General features: G+C 40.4%; 1 protein-coding gene across 3 annotated transcripts in view; it reads left to right on the forward strand.

Annotated features, from left to right (window-relative positions):
- The window catches only part of LOC117418195 (exocyst complex component 6), a 96717-nt gene that overhangs the window by 55718 nt on the left and 21132 nt on the right, over nucleotides 1-19867 (forward strand). For 2 of the 3 annotated variants that reach the window (XM_059035800.1, XM_059035801.1), the window contains exons 17-20: nucleotides 4192-4326; nucleotides 5259-5438; nucleotides 6306-6335; nucleotides 11371-11512. In XM_059035800.1, the coding sequence (XP_058891783.1) occupies nucleotides 4192-4326; nucleotides 5259-5438; nucleotides 6306-6335; nucleotides 11371-11512 (487 nt within the window). The remainder of the gene's footprint in view (nucleotides 1-4191; nucleotides 4327-5258; nucleotides 5439-6305; nucleotides 6336-11370; nucleotides 11513-19867) is intronic. The other variant, XM_034030929.3, reaches the window with a different exon arrangement.

Consider the following 19867-nt stretch of genomic DNA (forward strand, 5'->3'; position numbering starts at 1 on the left):
AGGCTACAAGACCATCTCCAAGCAACTTGATGTTCCTGTGACAACAGTTGTAAATATTATTAAGAAGTTTAAGGTCCATGGAACTGTAGCCAACTTCCCTGGGCGCGGCCGCAAGAGGAAAATCGACCCCAGATTGAACAGAAGGATAGTGCGAATGGTGAAAAAGAACCAAGGATAACTGCCAAAGAGATACAAGCTGAACTCCAAGGTGAAGGTACGTCAGTTTCTGATTGCACCATCCGTCGCTTTTTGAGCGAAAGTGGGCTCCATGGAAGAAGACCCAGGAGGACTCCACTTTTGAAAGAAAAACATAAAAAAGCCAGACTGGAATTTGCTAAAATGCATATTGACAAGCCACAATCCTTCTGGGAGAATGTCCTTTGGACAGATGAGTCAAAACTGGAGCTTTTTGGCAAGTCACATCAGCTCTATGTTCACAGACGAAAAAATGAAGCTTTCAAAAGAAAAGAACACCATACCTACAGTGAAACATGGAGGAGGCTTGGTTATGTTTTGGGGCTGCTTTGCTGCGCCTGGCACAGGGTGCCTTGAATCTGTGCAGGGCACAATGAAATCGCAAGACTATCAAGGCATTCTGGAGCGAAACGTACTGCCCAGTGTCAGAAAGCTCTGTCTCAGTCGCAGGTCATGGGTCCTCCAACAGGATAATGACCCAAAACACACAGCTAAAAGCACCCAAGAATGGATAAGAACAAAACATTGGACTATTCTGAAGTGGCCTTCTATGAGTCCTGATCTGAATCCTATTGAACATCTATGGAAAGAGCTGAAACTTGCAGTCTGGAGAAGGCACCCATCAAACCTGAGACAGCTGGAGCAGTTTGCTCAGGAAGAGTGGGCCAAACTACCTGTTAACAGGTGCAGAAGTCTCATTGAGAGCTACAGAAAACGTTTGATTGCAGTGATTGCCTCTAAAGGTTGTGCAACAAAATATTAGGTTAGCGGTCCCATCATTTTTGTCCATGCCATTTTCATTTGTTTTCTTATTTACAATATTATGTTGAATAAAAAACCAAAAGCAAAGTTAAATATGGAATATTAAATATGGAATAAACAATGGTGGATGCCAATTACTTTTATCAGTTTCAAGTTATTTCAGAGAGAATTGTGCATTCTTCGTTTTTTGTGGAGGGGTACCAACAAATTTGAGCACGTCTGTATATATATGTGTGTGTGTGTGTGTGTGTGTGTGTGTGTGTGTGTGTATATATATATGTGTGTGTGTGTGTGTGTATATATATATATATATTGTGAAAGACTTCACCTTCTCGGGTTCGTTGCCCCTTTAAAAATTGACCCAGACACAGAAATAATGTTCAGCGCTTGCGCGCACTTTTAATAAAACAAACAAAAAAACACACAAAACCAAATAAACACCTAGCTCTTATCGAGCACTAACTACACACGCAGGAACCTAACTAACGCAGGACGGCTAAGCCGTTTCCCTGCCCCACAAAATAGTTTAGTACCACACTTACTTTTCAACTTTCTCGCTCTCTCTGACTGCTGGGAAGCAGAGCACCTCGTCTGCCTCCTTCTCCTCAGCAGCCCTGAGCAGACTGACTGCTCTCCTTTTAAACTGCCCCATAACGCTCAGGTGCGGATAATCATTACTAATAAAACAATTACACAACAAGTGCATTCTCACATGTTTTCTCTCTTGCAGGGAGGTTTTAACCCCCTCCCTGCTGTCTCACTCCACCTGCTTCCTCACACATCCCCCCCCTTGTCTTTTCAAGACACAGGCCACGAGACGGCCACCTCCTCCCCTAAAACACAACCACCCAGCCTCAAGTCCAGCAATGTCCATTGCAGCCCTCTTCCACGGGCGGGCTTGAGGATGGGTCGGTCCTTTCGGCGCTGCCAGGAAGGGACCGCAAACCGGCGACACGGGACCCCACCGGGCTAACAGGGCCGACCGAAGCGTAGGCCGGGGCACTGGAGGATGCCGCAGTGGACACAGGTCTTCCCCTGGGGACTGGCGCAGTGATGCCCGACCACCCAGGGGGAGCGAAGCAGCGAACAGGGGGAGCGACAGCGACGTCTGGCAGCAGCCCAGCGACGTCTGGGTGCTCGGGAAGAGCGGAGCAGGTAACCAGGGGCAGAGCTGTGGCCAGTGCTGCAGACCCCTGGGCTCCAGGTCCAGCACAGGGAGGTCCCGGAGCAAGGGGTGAGGGACTGGACGCAGCGGCGCCGAACTGGACTGTAGGGGTGGTGGTCGGGGCTGTGGTGGAGGTATGCTTTCCACCTCCTCCCCGGGCTCCGGCTCCTCCCCTCTGGGCTCCGGAAGCGGCGGCTCCTCCTCTCTGGGCTCCCGGAACAGCTGCTCTACCTCCCATTTCTGGAGCAGCAGGTCCAGCTCTGTAGGCTCCGGCTCCGGTAGCCCTAGCTCCACTCTCCACTTCTTGGTCTGCTCCACTTGAGCAGCGGTGTTTCTCTTAATTTCCTCGACCAGTTCCTTAAAATCCATTTTTCCTTTTACTGGGTCGTAGGGGCACCCACACTTCTGGTACCATATGTAAAAGACTTGACCCACTCAGGTTCGTTGCCCCTTTAAAAATTGACCCAGCACACAGAAATGGATTTTCACAGCGCGGTTGCGCTAATTTTAATAAACACAAAATCAAAACACACAAAACCAAATAAACACCTAGCTCTTATCGAGCACTAACTACACACGCAGGAACCTAACTAACGCAGGACGGCTAAGCCGTTTCCCTGCCCCACAAAACAGTTTAGTACCACACTTACTTTTCAACTTTCTCGCTCTCTCTGACTGCTGGGAAGCAGAGCACCTCGTCTGCCTCCTTCTCCTCAGCAGCCCTGAGCAGACTGACTGCTCTCCTTTTAAACTGCCCCATAACGCTCAGGTGCGGATAATCATTACTAATAAAACAATTACACAACAAGTGCATTCTCACATGTTTTCTCTCTTGCAGGGAGGTTTTAACCCCCTCCCTGCTGTCTCACTCCACCTGCTTCCTCACAATATATATATATATATATATATATATATATAGCAACATCAGAAGAATCCGACCCTTCCTCACCAACTACGCTACCCAGCTCCTGGTCCAGGCCCTGGTACTCTCCCGTCTAGACTACTGCAACTCCCTCCTGGCTGGCCTCCCTGCGTCCGCCACCCGTCCGCTCCAGCTCATCCAGAACTCTGCTGCCCGCCTGGTGTTCTCTCTGCCTCGCTTCGCCCACACTACTCCACTACTCCACTTGCTCCACTGGCTCCCGATCACCGCTCGCATCCAGTTCAAGACTCTTGTACTAGCCTACAGATGCCTTGACCAGACTGCACCCAGCTACCTCCAGACCCTCATCTCTCCCTACATCCCCACTCGACCCCTCCGCTCCGCCTGCACTAGAAGACTGGCTCTACCTCCGCTACGCTCCCCTGCCTCCAGAGCCCGCTCCTTCTCCACCCTTGCTCCGCAGTGGTGGAATGACCTTCCTACAGATGTCAGGACTGCCCAGTCCCTGACCACATTCCGGCGCCTCCTTAAGACTGTCCTCTTCAAACTGCACCTGTAGAACTGCTCTGTTTGTATCCTGGGACACTATCACCCTTCATTTAAATGTGCTTTATTTTGCTCTTATCTGCTCCCTATTTTACTGCATTTAATCCTGTACTTCAGAATACTGTAATCTGCCAAGTGTTTAACCTGTAGTATTTTGTATTTAATCATATCCTAATGTAACTATCACTATTTAATCATATCCTGATGTAACTATCACTATTATCTGCTGTATTATTGAATTGTGGTTTGTCACACTTGAACAAAAGTTATTGTATTTCTTGCTCTTGTTGTATTACTTGTATTGTAACACTTGAAATGTATTTGCTTACGATTGTAAGTCTCCCTGGATAAGGGCGTCTGCTAAGAAATAAATAAATAAATAATAATAATAATATATAGACAAACTGAAATGCAGTTCCACCAATCCCATCTATCTCAGCCCCTCTCCAACTCCTGATTTCGATCTGACATTGTTGTTTGTTTCTACCACATTACAGATACCAATTAACATTAAGTGCCATTTCCTGCAATACAGCTATTCCCTGGAACTAATTCTGCGGGTGTTGGCTTTAAAGCCAGCTATTGGGGCTGGAAGGAGGAAGGGGGGATTCACAGGATGTTGTTTTTTAATGTTTTGTAGCTTGTACAGATCATCATAAACACGACACACCTGGAGCAAGCCTGTAAATACCTGGAAGACTTCATAACAAACATCACAAACGTTTCCCCAGAAACCATCCACACTACAAGACTTTATGGGCTTTCCACATTCAAGGTATGCAAGGAACAATCATCCAAAGTCTTTAAGAAACATTCCTGGGTGCAACCGTGGGCATTGCTTGTCAGATTGCACGTAATATGAACAATTGCAAGCGAACATTTCTCTGGTCTGTTGTTGTTATTATTATTAATATTTTATATAGTAGTACCATACTCCTAACTGAAGGGCAACAATATTCTCAATTTGTGTGTGAAATCTTGTAGCAGGAAGATTAATATTCAGTAGCCTTGTACTGGGGTATTCAAGTATGATCTGCAGCACTTACCTTGACTTGGTTTCCACCTTTGGACATGTTCTTACATTTGTAGAAAATAAGCTTTCTTATGTTCACCTAAAGTTATGTAGCAAATTGCCCTGCTCACCCAGACCATACAGCCACACACAAAAAGTATGGCATTCTGTATAAGGAGTGTGGCATCAAAGGTAGCTATATTTAGGTTTTAGGTGAAAACCACAGTATTTTTCTTTTTGAAAAGCTCAAATAATTGAAGGATGTTTAAAAATGCTCCTCATCAAGTAACTTATGAGGTGCATGACAGTTTAACCAATTTTGCAAAAATGACATAGAACCTTTTCATATGGTTTCCCTATTATGACTTAATAGTGATCAGCTACAAACAGTGTACAGTATAATCGTGTACAATGAATATACATATCACAATGATTATTTTTATATATATATATATATATATATATATATATATATATATATATATATATATATATATATATATATATATATATAAAGGCTGGAGTAATAAGTAATAGTTCTGTGATCGGAGTTTGTGGTTGCCATTAAGATATTATAAATCGTCCTGTTACTTGATGGCAGGTCAACTAATCTTGATTTCTTCTTGATGAAATATGCATTTAACCTGCTATGATGCAGAACATTGCACTGGTGAATAAATACCCATTATATTTAGGATGCCAGGCATGCTGCAGAAGGAGAGATATATACTAAATTGAACCAAAAGATTGATGAGTTTATTCAGCTAGCTGACTATGAGTGGACCATGTCAGAGTCTGATGGAAGAGCAAGTGGATATCTAATGGATCTCATAAATTTCCTTAGAAGCACATTTCAAGTTTTCACGCACTTGCCTGTGAGTATATAACGTTTTTACTGTCATCTATAAAATATGAACCTGTTTTGCTTTTGTTGCGTTTTAATTGCTTTCTTGACCTTCTTTTACTTTTAAACATTTCTTGATCTTTGTTTTACTTGTTCCTAATTTTAAATGTTTGTTTGCCATTAAAAAGTGAGCAAAAGAATAGTAGTAGTAGTAGTAGTAGTAGTTTTCCCTGTGAGCCATTTCTAATTCTAATGGAAGGTATCCACAGCTATCTAGCCAGCAGAGTGTTTCAATTAACTACATAGGTGGCATTTAATCCAGTTAAAAGAATCCCAATAGAGGAAAAAGACAATTATTCTATTTAGGCTACATTACACTACACTTCTGATCCTGTTATCAGATTTAACTCCTTAGATAAGCAGAGGAAAGAAAGTCTTAAAGTATTGAGCAGTGTTAGCTACCTCCTAATCTTGAAAATATTTATGTTTAAAATTGGACCGCTGTTGCTTATCATAATAAATACTTCCTGTTCTTATCCACAGAATGGATTTTCCTGATACTTAACAGTTAGGCTAAAAGGAGACAGGTTTCTCAAGGTCTTTGTCTTGATAACGTTCAATTTGTACCGTTTGTTGTGAATGGAAGGGAAAATACAAAGTCTAATACAACTAGTTTTGTAACATTTACAGTGGTTTCCTTTCACAAAAGAGAGTAAAGAACCTTGATAAATGAGCCCCTGTCTGTTTAAAATTATTGTTCATGGTAGTAGTATGTAGGCTTACTTGCACTTAAAATCTGTCTTTGGTTCTTAAATTTCTTTCTTTCCATTTATTATTGCCGTCCTTTCTTTCCCTGTTTACATTTGATTTTTGATTTCCTTGCTTGGGTTCTACTCAGAATAACAACAATGACCATGCAGCAATGTCGGTAAGTAACTATTACAAAAAAAAAAAAAATACATACACAAACAAAACATGCACCTTTCAATACTATGAACTGCCTACAGGCTTATTGTCTATTCCAGGCTCAAACAGAGAGTGGGTCAGTGGTGCAGTGACACACTAAGGATTCAGCAGGGTTTTTCACAGTTACAGGTCAGCAGATTTGTTCGACCAGTAGTTCACTTTGGCTAATCATATTCAACATGCAGCAGGCCATCTTTAATACAGGCGAGATACAGTGCACCAAGAACTGTTAAAGAGATGAGTGTGTGAATCATTTTAATTCATGGATTCTATGCAGCTAGAGTTTTAATAATTACTGTCCTTGTATTGAAGGTGGTGGTGTCAGAAGAAATTATTTAATTTAAGTGCCTCTGGCTTGCATTACGGTGTCTGACTAAGAATGGGACTTGTTTTTTTATTAGCATTGTATGCTTTTGAAATGCTAAGTGAAATTAACTGTTTCAGTGTATAGTGTTAGAAATCCCAAACTATTTGCATGGTCTTTCTGTTGAGGATTTAGTTGAAGAAATCTCTGATTTAGCAAAGCTTTGAATTGTTTTCAGACTACTTTTATATTTCAGTGAAACCCCTTTTTCTCTTTGAAATTGCAGTGGACTGGGGTTTTATTTATAACAAGACAGATACTGGAAAACTTACTTTGAAATGGTTTAAAGGATAAGCTGTTAACTACAGCCATTAAATCTCACAATTGGGCTACAACTTTCATAAACTTAGAAGTCAAAGGAATCTGATAGCCTAAGTTAAGACATGTTCCGTAGGATTAAAACCTTGATTAGACGCTGAAGAGTTTATTCAAAACGAATGGGTCATAAGAACTTATTTTGTCTCCCCACTTTTTATTTTGCACTAGTCACTTCAATTTTAATTAATAAATGGCTGGGGAAGTCAATTTTTTCGGCAAAAATAGTTTTTGTATGGCTTTGTAGCCCTGAGCTACTGCTGTTAACTTGCCGGCCATTCCATGAAAATGTATCGTATGTAGGGCTTGAACTTTTCAGTTTTTATATGTTACATTTTATAAATCATCAATATAAAAATCCTTCTATGTATTAGGACAATCTTGGGTTTGGTGTGATGTTGAGAACTTCAGCACAAAAATAAATCAATAAATAAAAGGTTTCACAAGGTCTAGGTTTTGTATTGGTAGTTAGTTGTAACCTGGAGTGGATTTTCCCTCCTGCTTGTAGCTGGGGGTGGGGTGTTGGTGTTACTGTAGTTCATTGTTCACGTGATTGGCAGGAAAAGTCTTAATTCACAGCTGGCTGTAAGGCACTAGTGGGTAAAGGGCTACTCATCTCCACAAGCTGGATTGAAAGTATGTCAATCAAAAGTCCATATAGGTTAGTCAGAGAACGGCTTATCTTAGTGATCCCACCAAATGTCACATCATGCTGTCTTTGATTGGCACAGCCTGGTAGGGAGGATGGATGGATCTGTCACTGGCAGGTTAATTGTGTTGCCGGTCTCAGCCTGACAGCAGGTCTTTGACTCTTTTAAGTGGATCAATGCAAAACAAATTAGCAGATTGTAGTCATATTTCTCATTCTGTAAGCTTTGACTTTGTTGAATGCAGTCCATAAATCATATTGACTGACATTCCCCTGAATGATGAAAGCTCCTTTTCAAGCAACTAGTGTGGATTAAGAAAGCAGCTTAAAAAAAAACTGAACTGAAAGGATGCATATGGTTGACCCTTTAGGAATTTCCTGGGAGCTAAATGTATCTTTGTTGCAATTGTTCTTAAACTGAAAAAGCTTTTGGGCACTCCTAGAAAGGATTTTGTATGTCAGCACATCCTCTTTTGAAATATAAGTTGTTTACTAAGGGGTTTCTTCTTTTCACTTACTCTGGTATCAAGGATAAAGAGCAGAAGCCTGTTAGCAGGTGGTTTTGTGTATGGAGAGGTCACTTCTGTCCTATTTCTTTACTTGGACTCTGTGTATAACTGAACGTTAGCCCCAAGTAGTGTATCAAATGAAAGCCAAGACAATCCAAAGAAATGTACTGTAAAGGTGTTTTGTATTTCCATTAGTAAGTTAGTCTTTTGTTGTGTCCTCAAGAGACCTGTGATTGTTAAAACGACAATAGAGAGCCAATGGTTTTCTAATTTAGAACAACTGTGTATTTACAATTATTATAAAACCTTTCCGCCTTACTCTTACTTAAGTATATACAATTCAAATAAATAAATCTCTAAAAGCATTCACGTTTATTTCTCCCATTGATTTGTTATAATTGGTAAAATTTTACTTGGTTCAATAAATAGTGTGCATTTTTTTTTCTTTTCCCATGTCTGTTGTACAAGTCAAACGTACCATACTACATTTGTCAGCGCTATTGAAATTGGCGTGTTATTGTTACACACACAGGGTTCCACAGCTAGATAAACAGTTGTTTTGTAGAAGAGCCATTAAGAATTATGTGGACATGTCTTTACTCGGGAATAGTTTTTTTTTTTTTTTTTTTTCTGTGCATTTGACAAACGTTTAGTTGTCATATATATGTCAGTTTTAATCCATGGATTTCCATTGGTAACTTTGATAGCATAGATCTTTTGACTATATAAACCATGCAACCAAAAGGGTCTCTGCAGATTATATTAGCTTCTCCAAGCATCAAGTTCATTCCTGAACTACACAACACAAAACTGAATGATCTGTGCAACCTAATATCTGGTATTGTGTAGCCATGTTTTTTATGTTAGAGTTGTATGAAGTGCATTTCAGAAACTGCTTTATGTTGGATATGTGTGTTTATTGTGTTGGGTGTAAAAGATTGGTATTTTTGTTTAGGTTGCATAATAAATTACACTAATTTAGATCTGTAATAAAAATTTTAAAAAAGTGTGTTCTCAGATAAGGAAAAGCATTTAACGCATCCAGCTGGCTACGCTAAGTTACAATGCCATGAAGTCTACATTTGTTTTGTGAAATCATCATGTTTCAGGTTATTATTCTACTGCTGCACCTACTCTTCAGTCTGTATCTGTTTATTAACACAATAAGCCTGTAGATCAGTATATGGTGAAACATAACTGAGCAATTACTGTGCACTTTTAAGCCAAACAACCTCTAGACTTCACATTTCGAGTGTCATTTATTGCCTAGTACATGATCTGTCATCTTGTTTTGCTTCCGTACTATACCTGCATGCCAGAATTAGCCCCAACCCAGACATTATTTCAAGAGGTGAAACGAAAATCCAACTTGTATTTTGATCAGAATCTGTATACGTCTGCATTTAAACAAATTGAAGGTTAGAATTTTGCTTGACAACCTATTAATCAGCTTTATACTGTTATTACATTACAGTGGCAGAATGCATAGGGCATGGAGCTGATTTGATGGAGCAGTACATTACACTAAAAATGCAAATCTTGTTCCATTAAATTAAAATGACATTTCCATTAAGTATCTCAGACCTATTACACTGTAATTAAATGAACTGTGGCCTGTTTCTTTCTTTCTTACTTCCTTTCCCCTTTCATATTGATATTGTCCTGCTTGGGGAGTAGAGCTGCATGTCTCCCAATGTAATTACCATTGAGATTGGGTGACTCTTAGGCATGCTGGTTTTCCATTGTTTCTTGCATTCCTATTCAGCAGTTCATCTATTCCTGTCAATTTTGGTTTTGCCACCACTTTTCTTTCCTGGGTCTTCAGTATAGATACTGAAATCTCATCTAGGTATAAGACTCTGCTGAGTTCCCAGAGCTGTGTTTGGACTGTGATATTACAATCAAATATGAGAACAGTAGCAGCTTTTTAACTTCAACCAATTACATTTAAATATGTAAAATGTACATATTTTTGGACTTGGTATTAAGTTCTGGTAATCATGACCATAACATTTTTACAAAGTATAATCATATATTGCATATAAATTATGCTGTTAACTTGATCAATTGTACAAACATCTTTTTTGTATTTGTAAATATTAGGTAATCGAATAAACAATGCCTTGATTAAGATGGCACAATACCTTTATTTAAGGACTAGAAAGCCATTTTCATGTGTGTAAATTAAACCAACCCCCCAGTCACAGAAATTTGTCATTCATAAAAAATGTTTAATAGCGAGAACCAGTATGCAGAATGTCTGGTATGTCATGTATTGGTACATTTTATTATTATTTTTTTTCATCAATAAAACTTAACTTTTAAATAAATCATTATGTTTACAATTTTATCTACTCTATATTGTCTTAAAACAGCATATACTCAGTCTAGATCACAGTAAGTGATGCTGTTAAGCTAATCAAGTTTCTTAAGTGGTGATGTGCTAGAATTACTGTAAATAAAACCACATTATCCAAGTTTTTAAAAATGATTTAGTTGCTCAAAAAACAATTTTCTTGGCTGTTCTCCATTGCAGGGGACTTGTAAGCCCAGCAATATGGAGTGGGGGGGGACCATACATACATCATACTTACAGAACTGCTTATCCAACTGTGATGAAACTGAAACTAAAGAAAATGATTTAGCATTAGCTACTGAGAGTCTCAGAATTTGATGTTTTGATATATGGAGGGGCCTGTACATACATAAAAATAGTGTATGATAAGCTAATCTAGCACAGACTGCTACTTATCTGCCATTAAATCACTTTTCTTTTGGAAATAGGAAAAACAGTCACACAAATATATACATTTATTATAGCCAGATATCCAACTGTATTCCCTTTTGGGAAAATATTTGTGCATGCTCTTTTTATGTTGTTGTATAGCAGGAAGCCTTGTTTGTTTTTTCTTCTTTAAAGTTAACTAAGAACTGTCAGCTTTGTGTAAATCTGCTTGTGTGGTCATGTTGTGGATGTGACTTGGATATAGAAGATTGTTAGAAGATATGCAGTAATGTGGAAAGCTGATACCCATTCAAGGAGCCCAATAGGTAGATTTTACCTAAGCTATCCACTGTTCTCTGTTAACCCTGCTTGTTACACAAAATGAACATCAGCTGATATATATATATTTATATATATATTCTTATCTTCCTTTAGGGGAAAGTAGCTCAAACAGCGTGCATGTCGGCCTGTAAGCACCTGTCTACATCCTTGACGCAGATGCTGCTTGACAGCGAGTTGAAACAGATAAGCATGGGGGCTATCCAGCAGTTCAACCTGGATGTCATGCAGTGTGAATGTAAGTAGGATTTGCTAAGCCTAAGGGAATTCAGCCATGGATTTCAACCTCATTAATTTGGGCTGACAGTTCACTTTCATGCCATATGCTGTTGAATCTGTTATCGGTGGTGGAAAAGCTTTACATTGTGACATCACATTCATAGTGTTAAGTCTATTTTGGCTTTTGTGTTGGGTGCACACCTTACTAAAAGCACTTAAACATAAAGAAATGTGATTTTTATCAGCTGGATGTACAGTACTAGTAATGTATGAATCAAAAAGAGGGTCACCTGTGAAACTGTATGACAACCAGTATTTAAACATTATCAACAGGGTTGCACAAAAAGTACTGCTCAGTTCCTTAGACATTAGTATTGCAGTCCAATGTCAAGGTACTAAACTGGGGATTAATCAGTCAAGAGACAGCATATACACAAATGTTGCATAATTAGTTGTTGAGTCATATATTAATACAGTCAATTCTCATTAAAACAAACTCGGATTAAACAAATGTCCTGATACTATGAATTTTCTACATGGTCCCAGACAAATTTAGCAGTTGCTTATTGTAAATTACTACTTATAAAACAAATTCAGTTAACACGAATGTCCTGTTTGTGCGAAGAAAAATTTTAATTAAACGAATTACCCTAGTTCCAACAGCTGAGGGTAAAGGATATTGGGAAATGTTTTAACTTGTGTCCTGATTAGTGCCTCTGTACTGTATTATAGTGCTGGTTTGGGACAATTGATCCTGTGATGCATTTCAAGTTGCCATAGATACAGTCTGAGTTGCCATAGTGCTCACCCATTAATGCCATTTCCATGAAGCAGTGCAAAAAAACTTGCATTATCATTGCAGACAAAAGTGGATGTGTTGAAACCGTGGTAATGCACCACCGTACAAGAAAAAGAAAGATGTTGCTGCAGATTTTAACATTCCCACACACACTTTGTCAACCATTCTGGAAAACCAGGATACAATAATATAGGCTATTGAACAACAACTTGTGAGTGCAAGTCGTCAACGATTCCAATACCCTGATGTTAAGGACGCCTTGCTTTTATGGTTTAAAAATCCCTGTGATCAGAATGGGACATGCAAATTTCAAGTCCAGTGCATTTGTAATGTATACTTTTTAAAAGTTCACTTATAACTGTATTTACAACAGTACTTTTAAACATAAAATACTTTTCATTGTACTGTAAATTAAATTTGATTTCAGTGTTACTGTAACTTCAGTAAAAACTGACAGTGTGCATTTGGCTTAGACTGATCAGACAATGTTTATGTATTTATTTGATTTAGTTGAGACATTTACAGTGCAACTTCTGACTTATTATCCCTGTTGACAGGGATAGAGTGGAGGCGTATATTATGCAAGTGAGTATGTCACACAAGCTAGAGAACCGCTTATGTATTTCTGATGAAACTTGGTATGGACGTTTCTTGAGGGGATCAGAATGAGGGCAATATAAACACTGCGTGCTAAATGTGTTGGTGACATTGGCCTTGATCTCTGACCTAAATGGCGGCCATATTAAAGTCTTGTTGCCCTCTGGCTGTATCAGTGATACAGATCACACACTTCCATTATCTAATTCTTCATGTTTACAAATCATTCGTTCACGATGCCATTCCCCTTACATTGTGCCCCAGTTATACTGTATTGTATTGTGTGGCTTTATATAAATATTAGCAATGCCTGAAAAGACAGGTTGTGTACCTGGAGGGTTTCGCACCTAATTAGAAATGTAAAGATGCTGTGATAATAAGAAAAAAAAAACCCTTTGATTTCTAAACACAACAAATTAAAGCTTCTCATAAATGTAAGCATTTTAATAGAACATTGCACATTAAGGTTTAACAGCATAGCATAGTTCAAAGAATTAGATCTGACCTGCTAGTCTGAAAAAGGCTATGATTTATTATAGCAGGGTGTATAATTTGAAATACCTTGTTAGCTATTAGTGGGTTTCCACCAGACGATGTAATTATAGCTTTCAAAGATATAAAATTGCTACACATCTAAAGTGAAAAAGCACAATCGGATACACCATTCAAGTTGCAGTTGTGACTTGTTAATCTGTATATTAAGTCTAATGGCCTTGAACTCTCTTAGCCTCTTACAGAAGTCAGACTTATGGAGTGAAACCGAACCTTGCAAACTACAATCTTAAAGCCCAAGTTTGACACTTGGCAAGCACCATTTATCAGGCATGAAGGTGTTCAGTTTAAGGTTTTGTTTTGTTCTGAAGAAAAAAGGCCTGTAAAAAAAAAAAAAAAGTAATAAAAAAAAATCCACACCAGTTAAGACTGGAGGTGTTTTATTGTCAATCCTCCAAACTTTACTCCTTGCTTCTGCTGTAATTCATGAACGTTCCGGTTGATCAGCTCTCAATAATAATTCATTTGCGTTAATCCCACCCTTTTTACCATGATAGTGGGACTCTTACCTTCTTATTTCCTTCAAATAAATTGCCACGTGTAATAGCCCCAGTACAGTATAGTTTTGCCTTACGTGTTGTGGCACAGAGAAATTTAGTTTGGAGAGATTTAGTTAAAGCAATTTACAATTTCACACTACAATTAAATTGCCTGGACAGGGCACTAATGCAAACCGTCTTGAAAACTATACCACATGATTACTCCGTCTCTGTAGTTTACATATAACAAAGAATAATAATTACATTCATTTTCCGATTGTTTAAATTCCTTTTAATATATAGACGAGAGTAATCGTGTGGTATAGGTTTCAAGAGTGTAGCATTGTTTTGTTAAAACTTTGAGATTGTCTCAGTCTCTTTTTGTTTGTTTTTATGAAAAATAAGCAGACGAACTCTGAACAATGGTTTAGGTGTGTCTTGTTATTGTAGATTAGCTTTGCATCCAGTAACAGACAATATTATTAGTATAAATGTTTTTGGCTCAACATCTATGCAAATAGAGGGTTTGATTTACAAATACAGTACCTCCAAAGGGCAAGTCTATGGCCTCAGGGTACATTTTTGGTTACTGTAACATGATACACATCAGAACACTAAGGTTTGACATATTTTATTTGATTAGGTAATTCATTGCTGTAATGTAAATAGCAATGCACACCACAGACACCCTTTTATTAAGCATTGGGTCTGGAATCTGCTATGAGCCTTACATGTGACTAAGCATTACATTTCCACTGTCCTTTGGTGGAAGTGGAATCCTTTGTCCCCTCTTTATTGTGGGAGAGGTCCCCGAAACATGCATTATAAATTAAAACAGCAGTAAGCTGGAGCTTGCTTTGTTGTCAGGATTTCATTCACAAGGTCTGTCAGAGATCCATTCCAGACATCACTCTTTTAGCTGTGATTTATGCATCTCATCGCCCTCCTCCAGCTTTTTGTCTATGACATTTCGGGATTAATGGTCAGAACAGTGACATTTCCATTAGCACTCAGGGTGTACAAATAACTCACAAATGGCAGGTAGCTTCCTACTGTAATTGATAAATGGATTTGTGGGATTTACTCACTTTAGAATGATGGTGTGCTCAAACTTCTCTTAAATACAAGAGCTGTCATCTGATATACAAAAGGTTTTTCCTTTCAAAAGGAAGTGTTCCACCTCTTTTTGTATCAAACACATAATAGAAATCCATACTGGTTTGTCTACAGTATATTTAAATATATAAAAGTCCTGGCTGCTGCTGCTGAACTAAACTAATGGAATTAACTTCAACACTCTCTTGTCATTGGTCTGCCTTCCATGTTATGACAGGTCTTGATGCAAATAATGACCCATAAGAAAGTGTGTGTTTAGACACAGGAAGGTGGCGAAGCAGTGTTAGAACCTCACCAGATGTTCACAGGGTTCTAATTCTATGACTAATAAAAATAGCTTCTCTGCCATCTACAGTTATGCAGCTTGACTTAAGAGCCTATGAAGTTGATCTTATAGAACTTGGAAAGTCAACAGCTGAAATTATTTTGAATCAGACGTTGACATTTTTTTTTATATATATTATTAAAATGTTCACTTTTATAGATACTAGATGTTGATAATATAGTAACTAATAAAAGAAAGGGACGTGAAAGCTATAATATAAGTTGATATATTGTATTGAGTGTCTCTTACTATGGTATGTTGTCTCATGCAGTTTGTGTGAGGTTCTGGCTGCTCAAACAGTGCAAAATATTAACTTCTAAATCACAAAAACAAAGATTGTACTCAAGAACTGCTTTTAAATAAAATAAAAACTCAGAATAACACTACATGACCTGTTCATTACCATAATATCAGATGCTCAGTGTCATTCTGCAGTATGGAAGTATCAGAGTGCTAGTATGAGCTGAATATTGTGTTGTATTCAAATTAGCCATGTGCTTTCCGAATGCTCTGTACTCCACCACAGAAGCACATTTTTGTTCCACCTTATTTGTGTATTACTGGAAGCATGTGTAGCAAATGGGAAATAAAGTACTGTTTACTAACCCAAGTGTTAGGTAATGTTTTCATTTATTTATGTATTTATTTGATTTAGCTGAAAATGTTTAAATGTGCGTTCACTTTACTGCTGGTGGTTCCCTTTCAAGTACAAAATGTAACCATTACCGTATGGGTATTTACCTCTTAAAGACCCGAAACCTGAATAAGTGATGTCAGATGGCCATTGACATTAATAGAAGGTCTACTGGGTATGATAGTTATCTAATAAGTGATGTAAGCAAGTGAAGCATGGAAGAGTGGTATGCTAGCGGTGACGGAACTAAGAAGATAAATATCATACCTGATATCCTGGATCCTGGCGTATTTTATGTAAGTAAATGTAACTTAGTTTATTTTGATGAAGATCATTATGATTTTACTGTAACCTAGCAACTGCCAAGAGTTCTCATTGATGGGCGGGTGTTGGGAAGAAAGAATGTTTCACGGAAAGAGCCCCAAAAGAAGAAAGAGCACATGCATCCAAGTCATACAAATAAAAGTTTACTTCTGTTGTTAAATTGATCAATGGTAAATCTAGGAATCAAATTTGTATGAATCTAAATCCAATGCTACATATTTATTTTTGTTTTGTTTTAAAAGTGCAGTAATATTAACCAATAAATGCGGTGTGGGGTCTTGTTTCCATTCTGTTTTTGTCTATTGATTGAAGTCTTTCGGCATGATTGCACAGAAGCGATCGAGAGTGCCCTTTTGGCCCAGTATCCTTTCTTGAAGTATACTCATACCTGACTAACCCAATAGGGCCTCAAGGCGGGTTTAATAATAGGGGGTTAAGTAGCGTTCAGTGATGATCTCAACAGATCTGCTTAAAAGGCAAAAAAAGTGGGGTTTTTTTTAAACTGATTTATAGCTGTTTCAGGTTTAACAATTGATTTAGATCAGGAGGTGGATAACCGTGCCGCCTCCTCCTACTTCTGATAACAGTTTCACTTCCCTTTCAAGTACAAAATGTAACCATTACCGTATGGGTGTTTACCTCTTAAAGACCCGAAACCTGAATAAGATATATCAAAGCTGCTCAACGAGCCAGGAAAGCTGTTTCAGATAAGTACTTGTTACTTTTTTCTGCTATATATTTCACATTTCTTGTGTTTTATACAAATGATATGTGATATTACGCATATTTGTGCACTACAGCCTGTTGTTTGTTACGTCCAACTGCGGCCTTGTGCCTCGTGTGAAGCCAGCGACTTGAGTCGCTCCTTCCCAGGGATCAAGCAACATAAGTCAGCTGTCTTTGTGCTCTTCCTCCCAGGCTGCAATAGCTCCGGCTGGAGTTATTTTATTCTCGTTTTGGCTTTGGTTAAAATTACAAGACGGTTGTATATTTTTAGTAATTGTTATTACTATATTTTGTTGAGAAAAAAATAACTTTTTTCTGTTTCTGTTTTTGTGTTTCCACAGAGACTAAACGCAGGCCTGTCAGCAACATGGTGCTACAGCACACATGTTGTGACAGCTGCTGGGTAGGACCGAGATACTTGCTTCGGTTGTGATTGCTTGCAGTCTCTCCCACAGCATCTTGATGGCATTTTGGTGACAGCTTTTGCGTCACCATTACGAGGACTGTTAGTTCATTCTAACAAACAGGCTTCCCTCAGTCTTGTGTGAGTACTGACTGAGTCGTTTTGCCAGTGGCTTGTACAGGTGTACATTGTACCAGCTGTATATTGTGGTAACTGCAAACCAATTGACCTGTACCGTACAGTAACGAGGTAACCGACCCAATCCGTTCCCGACATGGTACCATACCGGAACCGAGGTTACCACACTGGTGCCGACCCGGTACCATGCCCATACCGACCCGGTGTTAGTCACCAAACTGGTTTCAACCCGGTACCTTCCCGGTTCTGACCCCGAACCGTACCAACCCTGTGCTAAAGTCACCGACTCTACCTGGTGCCGGCCCAGTACCGCCCAGGTTCTGACCTGCTACCGACTGGTGCTTATGCCCCCGGTCCAGTACGAACGTGGTCTTGTTCGGGTCTTGACTTGGTTGCGGTCTGTAAGCAGATTGAGGCAGCACCTATACATCTGTATACTATGCACTGCATTGCTTGCTTCTTGCTTCATGCCTGGGTTTTATCCCTGCGACACATGCACGGCCAGTCTGCCTGTTGAGGACAAGCACGGCAGATGTTCTTCCTGCCTGGGGCCAGAGCACGCCAAGGAGGCACTGGTAAAGCGCAGTTCTAAGTGATCGGCGGACAGAGCTGATGGAAAAGCTCTGGGCAGCTGTTTCCCACCAAGGAACAGTGCTCGCAGAATTCCTGCGTGAACGTTTGGCATCGCCTGTCCCCTTAGGGCCCCTGGGGGCTACAACTGCAGATTGGCAACAGGAGGACATGCTGTCCCTTACCGCCTCTGAGGAGTGGACGAACAGGAGCTGGCGCTCCGGTCTGAGGACGTGCTGAGACAGCACATCCCCTGCGGTTAAACTCTCCCTGACGGCAGAGCTTCTACCACTGATCAGGAGGGCCGTTGCAGTCTTGCAAGTGCCCTGATCTACACAAGGTGACATAAGACAGTCGGTCTGATGATCAGCCTACCACCCCACCCTCACCCCACCCCCCACAGTGCACCCAGATTTTCTTTTAGAGATCCAGTCATCATGGGACCATCTAGCTACAGTTCCCATGATGTGAAGAAGCTGGGCCTGGCCCAATTTCCACCGGTGGAGGCTTCAGTTGCCGCTTTGGTACAGGCGCCTAATTTAGCGCTCCTTTCCAAGGACGCACCAGCCCCAACAAGCATAGTGCAGAGAATATTCGCCTGTTTGGAGCTCTTTCAGCTCAACAGAGTGCTCATGGTAGTAACATTCCAGAAACTTCTGGGCTTAATGGCAGCAGTTTCCCAGACTATTCTATTCAGTCTCCTGCGCATGCGCCCCATACAAGCCTGGTTCAACAGCGACCACATATTGATAGTGTCTCGTCACTGTCTAAATGCACTCTCTTGGTGGAAACAGCCTGCCCATCTACGCCTCAGCCTGGGCTGGGGCATTGAGTGTAATGGTAGGGGGGCGCAAGGTGTGTGGAACTCCCTTGGCAGGGTCTCCATATCAATGTTTTGGAGCTGCAGGGAGTTTACTTGGCCTTGCAGAATTTTATGGCAGGAGGTTCGAGGGAGACATCTGCTTGTCTGTACAGACAACACAACAGTGGTGGCTTACATCAACCACCAGGACGGCCCCAGGTCTCCAGTCTCCATCGTGTGGCCCACAAGATTTTGCTCTCGACACATGAGAACCGCCTGTCACTACGGGCAGTACATCTGCCCGGGGTGATAAACTGGGCAGCGGACCTCCTGTCAAGGAGAGTCCCCAGCACCTCAGAGTGGAGGCTTCACCCTGAGATGGTGAGACACATTTGGGAGAGTTTCGGGAGAGCAGAGATAGATCTCTTTTCCTCCCAGGAATCAACACATTGTCCCCTCTGGTTCTCCATAATAGGAGGCGGGGACCCACTAACAATAGATGCCTTGGCACACCACTGGCCGAGGCAACTGTTATATGCCTTCCCACTGCTCATCCTGATCCCGCTGTGTCTGGAGAAAATCAGGCAGGACCAGGCCAAGGTGCTCCTAGTAGCCCATTATTGGCCCAGGAGGCTGTGGTTTTCAACCCTGATGCAGCTCCTAAGTAGCCAGCCGTGGAGACTGCCCAAGCATTGCGACCTACTCAGTCAGGCACGGGGACCTTATGGCATCCCGACCCATCGAGCCTGCAGCTCTGGGTCTGGCCCCTGAACTGCTGCATTTGAACCATCTAGGGCTTTCTAATAGGGTCATTATCACCCTGCAGAATGCCAGAGCTCTGTCCACGCGTTCCCAGTACGGGTACAAGTGGGGTGTTTTTCAGACGTGGTGTCTGCCTCGTGAGTTCCA

Source organism: Acipenser ruthenus, chromosome 13, assembly GCF_902713425.1.
Source record: "Acipenser ruthenus chromosome 13, fAciRut3.2 maternal haplotype, whole genome shotgun sequence".
NCBI lineage: Eukaryota > Metazoa > Chordata > Actinopteri > Acipenseriformes > Acipenseridae > Acipenser > Acipenser ruthenus.